Source organism: Pieris napi, chromosome 6 (genome assembly GCF_905475465.1).
Source record: "Pieris napi chromosome 6, ilPieNapi1.2, whole genome shotgun sequence".
Classification (NCBI taxonomy): domain Eukaryota; kingdom Metazoa; phylum Arthropoda; class Insecta; order Lepidoptera; family Pieridae; genus Pieris; species Pieris napi.
Window position 1 is genome coordinate 5,876,884 of NC_062239.1, and position 9,489 is coordinate 5,886,372.

The window sequence follows — 9,489 nt, forward strand, 5'->3', positions numbered from 1 at the left end:
AATTTTATAAATATATATCAGCTTTAAAGTATCTATATCCAATCATAAAATTAAAAATTAATTATAAAATCAGCTCCGCACACATCACTGCAACAAAACCATACACAGTCCAATGCAATATCATATGTTATCCAGCCTTTTCGATATTACCGCCCTCTTAGGCCTCCCCCGCTCAGACATACAGCTTGCTAGCGCATGGTGACGGAAAATAGTCCACACCTGCACAACCAAACATCGGAGACGCACTGCAACAGCGTGGAGCCCCCCATCAACATCCTAAACGCGGATTTTTATTACGTGTTTAGGTACACTGTTGTCAAGTAATATTATGCCATTTTATTGCAGAAAACTAACGTATTTAAAAAAAAAATGTGCATGTACTATTATATATGTTATTTATGACCTTATTTTTCGAAAAATTATCTATATGCAACTTTACAGAAATTGGTTAATTAAAGTTAAATTAGATAAAGTTTAACAAAAGGCTTTTAATATATTATAAATTTTTGTTATTAATGGTTTAGAATCTCTTTGAATCAACCATGGTAGGGACAAGAAAAAGACGCGCGTAACGGTCAAATGTGACGCGTAACCGAAACATGTGACGCGTAACCGAAAAATGTGACGCGTAACGAAAAAATGTTACACTAAATTTTTTTCCAACCCCGATAAAGAAGTTTCACTTCAATACAATTTATTAGAACACTTATGAATATAAAAAATAATTTTAATTTTCTGCCATTTCCTGTATCAACGATAACTCGCAATAAACTCCTCGACTTTTATAAATAACGCCAGACCTAAAAAGTAAAAGTGAAAAACAATTAGGTTGGACTCACTATATAAAACGAACGCTTACAAAACCGTTTCAAATAATTTATTGATAATTGCTTGCTTCATATTTCAAATTGATTTCAGTCGGAATATAAATACGTAGAAAATTGTTTAATTAAGAGCGCTGACTAATTAACTAGCTTCATACTTTCGTTTACAGTTAAAAGGACTTTGTGTAATAATTAATTACTTTTATATTACTAATTCTGTAATTTTTGAAAACTAGGTTAACTTATCAAATTGCGAAATATGTATTACCTATATAAATGCAATTGCCTATACATAAGGTTTTTTACGTTATTGTCGGGATCCTTATATTTTCATGCAATTAAAATAGCCTATATTAATCAGTGATAATGTAGCATTAAAATGGTGCTTTAATTTTTTAAATCGGTCCAGCACTTTTTGATCCAATTCGTTACTTATATATAATACTTATATATAAATATTTCCTCTTTATAATATAAGTATAGTTTAGTTTACACTTACACTAGGAAAATACAGGTACGAGGTATATGAATGCAACACACTATGGAGCATATCAGTTTTTTTTTTAATTAGGGTTATATAAATAAAAGTAACCGCTAATGTCATAAACGTAACTTTATTTTAAACACAACATAACTAATTGTAAAACTAAATGTCTTAAACAGTAAATCTAAACAAATTCAAACAGGTCAAATAATATCAATTTTAAATTTAATACAATCTAAGGCGCCGCACATGATTGGCCCAAACTAAATAAAGAAACAATTTTAATATCTCTATGTTAGATAGCAATCAATTCGAGTTTCATACATTGATTTCTATTTTTAGAAATGAAACATTTTATGTCGATTATATATCAATTAGATTAATATCTAATTGATATATAATCGACATAAAATATATATATATCATTACTATAATATCGAATTAAAAACACTAAAATTGGAATGTACGATGTCTTTTGCATATGATATGCATATGATAGACAAAACAAAGATACTCAATTTTTTATTTCTTAATTAATACTTATTCTACATGTGATGTAAATAGAGAATTCATCTGAGGATCACACAGTTATAACGAACCTACACCATAAATATAATACTTTCAAACCTTAAAACTAATAAGGCACTGCTGGTTACAATCTTAACAATAGCATTTTCGACTATACAACCATGTTTTTGTGATTTTATTTGAAGCCAAACGGAAAAATGAATTATTCAATTGTTTTTCAACACTATTGGTAAGATTATTAATCGGAATACGATTAAAACAATGATACTGTAAGTACATTAAGTAGCAATAAATACACGCAGTTAATTGTCTATTTGAGGGCAGTCTCTAAAAGGCTTTTCAGTTCAATGTCTTAGCATCTTGGATCCTCTGTGCGGCTTGTAATGTGTTATGCATCAGCATTGCAACTGTCATAGGACCCACTCCTCCAGGCACTGGTGTTATTGCACCAGCGATTTTGACAACCTCTGCGAGAAAAGCAAGGTGCTATTTTTATACGGATTTTTTTTATTAGTCGGTAAAATACTAACTTTTATCCGTTTTTGATAAAACACACTGAATAAACTACTAATTAATGCAAGATAATATAAGGAAAATAATTCATTATTAAAAAAAACAATGTTTAAATATTCGTATGCTAATGTCTTATCGTAAAGTAGAAATCTATGTAGAAAATACTATACGCGCTGTATGGAAGTAATGTATTTGTAGAAGTAGAAGTATTATGAAATAATTTAGTGATTCATATGATAGTGACTTACCGTCATAGTCGACATCGCCGACCAGTTTTGTCTTCCCCTGTTCATCAGTAATTCTCGTAATCCCTACATCTATGACCGTAGCACCAGGCTTTATCATATCAGCTTTAATAAGTTTTGGTACACCTATTGTAAAAACATTAAATGTTTATGTTTTTAATTATATAAGTATTATATATTTTAAGTAATTAACACAAGTAAAGTCAAGCAAACTTTGTACAGTTTTAGATTTAATAATAATTCTAGTCAATAACAATATATTTCAAATTGTTCTAGAACGGTGTAATCTTTATCAGATTACAAAGAATAGGTTAAAAAGCTTACCGGTCGCAGTTATCACAATGTCAGCGTTCCTACAAAACGTAACTAATTGTTCACGTGGCGTGTATCGGTGGCAAATAGTCACTGTGGCATCCATACCTAGACCGCTGTCATGATTTCTGTCACTATGCAACATCATAGCTATTGGCATTCCTACATTCTTTGAGCGCCCTACAACCACAGCGTTACGCCCAAATGTATCGATTTTAAACCTAAAAGAATTTGAAGTTTGTGAACATTGATATTACATACTCTTTGAATTTAACTGTTAGCGATGCCTTAAGGAAGCGTTCAAGTATTACGTAACGAATTTTGGGAGGGGGGGTCCTTTTGTAAAACGTTACGATGCGGGGCGGGGATTAAATTACGCTTTATTTTTAATATTTTTTCGACTTACACCACATAATAGTAACTAAAGAGTCACTAGGTGGTCACGAAACGTTTTACGTAATACTTGGGTACTGAAAAACGTTACGGCGAGTTACGGGGGGGTCAATAATCTCCAAAAATTGCGTTACGTAATACTTGAACGCTCCCTAATATAATATTAGTTGTTAAAATTGTATTAAAATGCTGTTAAGATAATGCTAGTTTTTAAATAGTGTTGTTAATTGTTGTTATAATAACGTAACAAAATGTGTGAAGAATTGTTTATAATATAGTTTAATTAAATTTCTTATCTAATCACTAAATATCCTTAAAAATTCTATAATGTATAAAAAATTTACTGTATTATGTAAAATGGAAAAAAAAAACTTACCGTTTTAACATCTCAATTACGGCCAAGGCAGTAGCAGGGACCATGGTGGGCATATCTAAACAGAGCTGTCCAACATTTATTATATGAAATCCATCAACATCCTTTTCAGGAGCCACGGCATTGCAAATTTTCCTTTCGTCCATTGCACCAGGCAAAGGTAATTGCACCAGAATACCATCCACAGCATCATCCTTATTTAGTACATCAATTTTTGCAAGTAGTTCTTCCTGACTTAATGTCTCATCATACTTGATTGTTTCTGCAGCAATTCCCACAGCTAAGGCTGCTTGAATTTTGTTTCTAACATATGTCTGGCTAGCTGGATCATCACCAACAATAATACAGCGTAAAGAGGGAGCTCTGTTACCTAGGCTTACCCAATTCTCTATTTTAACTTTCAATTCTTCTTTAATATCACTGGCAAGGCCTTTACCATCAAGGATACGGGCCATAATGCTGTAACAATATAAAAAATAACGTATTTCTCCTGCTAGATATTGGAATAAATTATGTGAGCCTTGATATATTTTATATAGATAATTATGGTTGCTCACAAAATCTCTTAATTCACCACTCATAAATTACAAAGTATAGACTGGTGCATCTCTACCTACATAGCACATAAATGTATGTATAGTTAGTGCAACAAAAAACCATTGTAAATATGAAATTAAAGTAAGCATTTTTACTTTTTTTTTACAACTACTTAAGCTTGCAATTAAAGATAAAAAAGAAGCACACAACAGGTATTAAATATATTATATAGATTTACCTGGGAAAACCCATTGAATCAATATATGTGTGACTTCTCATTGTGGCTTTCAAACTTGTACTGATTATGCGTAAACATATTGTTAGCCTCATCACTTACTGTTGACGTACATAGTTCATTAGGTCAATCACTTGATAAAAATTATTATGATGAAAAAAGACCAGAAACAGAACCAATATTTGTAGATTTAAGCGGTTTCAGCTTGCTTATAAATAATTGACAGTAAAGGTTAATAGTTTAGCATATCAGTATGGTACACCACAAAATATAAACCCCGATAGTAGAATCCACAAAATACTGGTCTCAACAGTGTCAAAAGATCATGAGACCAATTATTTAGCTCAATAAAAAGTATCTATCCATTTATCAAGATAAATATTTTAAACAATGTTTGTGTATTTCCTAATTTATTTTAAGTTTGTATAGCATATTGTAATTATTTTTCTATCTCAGATCTATTCATAATATCTGTCAGCAGATATATAACATTAAATACATGGAATTAAACAACGTTAATGTTTTCAAAACTTTTCAATGACAATGGTAATACTTATATATATACTATTTGAATTCCTTTTAAATTTCAAATCTTAACTTTTCTTAAAAATTGCCTTGTTTTACGTAAACACTTCATTCTTAGTACCATATCATGATAATATGGTATAGCCCAGTACTAAAACTATTCCATAAACATATGTTTAGACCTACAAGATAATTACTGGCCTAATGATAACCTATAAAGTATACATGTTTATTTTTAATTGCGGAACTACTCACATGTGCTTCTTTAGACAGCGACGAAACAAAATTAATGAACAGTACCTAGCTACGTTTATGGAAATGAAATCACTTATATGAATACTTGCTAACTTTCTTTTAGTTTTCAAGTTTTCCAACTTTTCACCCGATACATTCACTGTAAAGAGTGACACTGACATTTGCAAATTGACATTTGTGATGCGATATTTTACGTTCCGTTCTATGAAAGTACGACCACAACTACGTACCAGGTAATAGCATTTTTTACAACTATTATTCACATCTTGATGTAAATAGGAACTCTTTATGAATTTTAATATTTTGAAAGATAAGAAATAGTATGAGTTCATAAAACATTATATTTTAAAATTAAAAGAAGTTAGTTGTTAATACACGGTAATTATATTGTAAATAATTGGAAAAAATAGGTTTAGTAAATATTGTAAAAATATATGTTGTTGAAACAAATAAAGAAATTCAATAATATTCGACCCAAATAAGTAGTATACTTAAGTATGAGATTAATAAATAATATAGGTTACTTTTACCAAGTGATTTGATATATTATTAAGATGACGCCGTATGATTAAAAAAACACAATAATATTTCATTAACAAGATTTATTAAATTAGTTGTTAAAGTAGACAAATGGGAAAATTAAGACAATATAAACGTAGCTTTATGACTTATACGAGAGATACAACTAATATCACTAAGTAAGAATATGTTTTTATTGCATTCACTTGTGGACAGTATCATGAGAGACATTGAACTATACCGCTATCAGACTTGCGTCAGAGCCGAGCCCTATGACGTTTTATTGATAATATTATTTTCCGACATCGCAGGGGGTTTGATAAACGTGAATAACATATTTATCACTTTTACACTGCATGATAGTACAATTATTATTTGCGATTTAGATTTTACAATTTGTGTATATAAAGTGCAAAGTATTTCCTCTAATTTAGGTACTATTCAATTAATTTTGTTACAAAAAGAAAATATTATGAACATATTATGTCCTAATATTTTCTATAGGACCTTAATTTAGTAATTATTGTTAAGTTTCATTACAAATGAATACTTCGCAGTTTAAAACATTATGATATAATATTGTTATAATAATCCTTCCTAGTTTGTTAAACTTTGAACTTTTAGATATACTTTATGGTAGTTCAAAGTCGCACAAGGATATTATTTTAATTCCTGTTTAGATCATTATTCACATTTATATAGCTACTCACCATTTACAGACTTATAAAGGCATAGCTAAATAACGTAAATGATTAAAGAACCTCTTAATTAAAATAGGTTTGTGAGTATTGTAGCCCAGTTGGCTAAGTATTTGATCTTGCATTAATAATTATAATTATAGGTAAACATTTAATTACAGCACAATTAGGGTTCAGCGGGGGTCTAAATTCAGAATTCTGTTTGAGCACTTTTGAATAAAAATGTGGTGGATTATATCATATTATAAGAGCCATAGTAAGTAAGACGACTGAATCTTAGACCTAGTTCACACTTTACCTCGTCTTGCGCGAAGTCGCTATTCTATTAAGTACCACTTATTTAGTACAATCTATCCATCCCGATCTACTACACTGGGAAGCAAACATATCTCCAGAGTTCTAATGCTAATTATAGTACTAGGTACTGTATTTCGGTGCTCGGAAATTTATACATAAACCACTAGTGGAGCTGCGTTTGCCGTTTACTTATGCGAAATTTGTTTTTCTCATATTTCATCCTTACATTCAGTGAAATTAATTAGATTTGCGAAGGCAAAGCACGTTGAAGCCGCCAACACAGACTTTGATCCTTCAAATTTAATTACATTTTTTATACGTGAGCCTGGTTGAAGGTTGCGAAAACACAGCTAAGCGTTCTGACAATCTATTTAAAGTTGCAATCACATAGAATATTCGTAATTTATAATAACAAACATTATTTATCAAACCATAATTAATGTTTTAGTTACAATATTTTGTTAAAAATTACGTTATTACAATTATGTTAAAGGTAAACTACGTATATAGTGGAACCTAAATAATTAGTGTCTTTCTTGAGGGAATATATTCGTTTTAAGTATGATGAAAGATGACATAAATATACTTTTTCTAAACATCTTACCTACGTTTTTAAAAATCCGTTCCATGCTTAGGGGAATATAAGAAACCCAATTTTGCATTTAAATTATTAACCAAGGGTAAGAATTTTACTATTTATAAATGTGTATCACAGTATCACTGAAAGACTTCAACCAAACGACTGAGAGCCGTCTATTGAATTTTAACTCAATAGCTTAACATACAAACTGATGAAGCGAATTCAATGGTTTCTCATATTAGATTTTTGGCAAATCGTCTAAAAATGTACGTAGAAAAAGTAACATCTTTAACGGTAAAGTGTATAAGGCCTAAGTGTAAAGGTATATGTTATATTCATTACTAACATAAAACTCGTGGTCACTAGCTTTGTTGGCGATATTTCGTGGCGCACAACTAAGCGGTTTTTAATGTCATCCGCCCATGAAGTAATAAATGCTCTATTTTGCAGTGTGGAATCTTTTGGGAACTGAACGCTTACTCAGCGGTACTCAGACGGTAGACGTTTATGCTTTTAAATTTTCTCTATGGATCTCAAAATTCGTGTACACTAAGACTTTACGTGTGTATTTTTGTGTTTGCCTACGTGATATATTTTGATTATTTACGAAAGTAGTAGCTAATAATATTCCTATAGTACCTACAATAGTTAGGTATATTATATTATGCTACGTCACGCTATTGTGGGCTTCTAATAAGATTCTGGAGTCCTAACGGGACTATGGGAACCTCTGATAGACTTATTTTTGATTATATTTCGTTCTATGAGAAAAATATTTAAAGCGAATATTATTTATTCGCATTGCCACAATACCTAACCATAACTAGCTATTTTTTGCTCATACGAGTATATCGTTTAAAATAGGATATATATGACTATTAGATAACCTTGAATTATGTATATTATATAATACATAAATTAAGGTTATCGAATAGTTATCTAATATAATTTATAGACACTACCTAAATTCTAAATAATTGTACAATTGTCAAAATATGTTTTTTGTAAAGCATTATTAAAATTCCTTCTCAAATTACATCTGAAATATTGTTTCTTAGTTAAGAATTCTTGTGATCACAAATTTTTAATATCCAATTAATATGATCCAACGATCAAAAACGTTAATTAGTTCAGAGTTCAAGTCAATTGTAACTTTATAAAGCAATGATAAACGGAAATTCTATTAATTGAACCATCAACTTCGACAGTTTTTTGTCTCTTCCAAGTTTTCTTAATTAGTCCGTTCTGAAGTTTTTTATGAAGTGCTTGTTAAGCTGTTGCTATATTCAGATCAAGGAATGTTTATTATTAATTCATCTTGCGTAATTGGTTACTCTACAAAATAGCTAATGCCTGCGTAGAATATGAAGGACGTGCTTGTATTGACAGTAGTACATATTTCATTATTATCTATGCCAATTGTTCAAACTTTTACTGAGTTTAAATTTATTTCAAGCTATTATCTATGAAATTGTGATCAAGATTAACCATTCGACGTATATACTTTGTATGTAGCTAGATTCCGAGGTATGTTACCTACTTTGGGCATCAGAAATTTCTTCCCACTAAACTCTACATTCAGCTAACAACAGAGGACCGTGTCGTCATCATCATCATGTAAATTGCAATGTCAATGTCAATGTACAATGAATAAGCCTACCTAATTTCCTATAAATAAATTCCTCTTTAGATTAAAAATCCAAAAAAATCAGCTCCGGGTATAGTATATATTAACAATTTGATATTAACTCGTGTGACCAAATTCCAGTTTCGCCGTAATTTCTGGGAATTTAACTTTTGGGAAACCACATTGTACCTGACATTTTATGGATAAAACCGCACGTCAAAATGCAAGCTACGTATTTCGGGATACTTTTGAGATTACACGATAATTGCGTTGGAATTAGCTGGTATGTTTTTACGTCGAAATCGCGCATAAACTTTTTCGATGCAACTTTCACGTGTTTGATATTAAGATTCAGGTTATGATAATATTGGCGTCTTCAGTAAAAAGGAATTAAATAAGGGCCCTAGCTAGTAGGTGTATTAGTTTTAGTTCCAAGGACTTGATATAATTTAAGTTTCTTGGAAGATCTTATATATCCAGATCGAATTTGGCTTAAATTGAAATACTAGGGTATAATCTTGTTTTTATAAGTAGTTATTTAGTT

The 9,489-nt window shown here is 30.4% G+C and overlaps 1 protein-coding gene across 3 annotated transcripts; it reads right to left on the reverse strand.

The window, feature by feature from the left end:
• Positions 1–1,817: 1,817 nt before the first annotated feature.
• LOC125050450 (bifunctional methylenetetrahydrofolate dehydrogenase/cyclohydrolase 2, mitochondrial) lies at positions 1,818–5,400 on the reverse strand. Of its 3 annotated transcripts, XM_047650313.1 has the most exons (6): positions 5,225–5,371; positions 4,448–4,545; positions 3,676–4,131; positions 2,919–3,127; positions 2,598–2,720; positions 1,818–2,303 (listed from the first exon to the last, which is right to left on the reverse strand). In XM_047650313.1, exons 2-6 carry the CDS (start codon positions 4,537–4,539, stop codon positions 2,176–2,178), a joined length of 1,008 nt encoding a protein of 335 aa, XP_047506269.1. In that variant the 5' UTR covers positions 4,540–4,545; positions 5,225–5,371; the 3' UTR covers positions 1,818–2,175. The 3 variants fall into 3 exon arrangements, with proteins under 3 accessions (XP_047506269.1, XP_047506268.1, XP_047506267.1); XM_047650312.1 differs by lacking the exon at positions 4,448–4,545 and having other exon boundaries at positions 5,270–5,400; XM_047650311.1 differs by lacking the exon at positions 4,448–4,545 and having other exon boundaries at positions 5,225–5,375.
• Positions 5,401–9,489: the final 4,089 nt, after the last annotated feature.

Excerpts from the sequence above, each read along its gene's own strand:
- LOC125050450 (XM_047650312.1), bottom strand. The coding sequence starts at position 5,385 with ATGTCAGTGTCACTCTTTACAGTGAATGTATCGGGTGAAAAGTTGGAA. Across the intron at positions 4,132-5,269 it reads ATTTCCATAAACGTAGCTAG|CATTATGGCCCGTATCCTTG; the intron begins GTACTGTTCATT and ends ATATTGTTACAG. Across the intron at positions 3,128-3,675 it reads GTAATTGAGATGTTAAAACG|GTTTAAAATCGATACATTTG; the intron begins GTAAGTTTTTTT and ends AAATTCTTTTAG.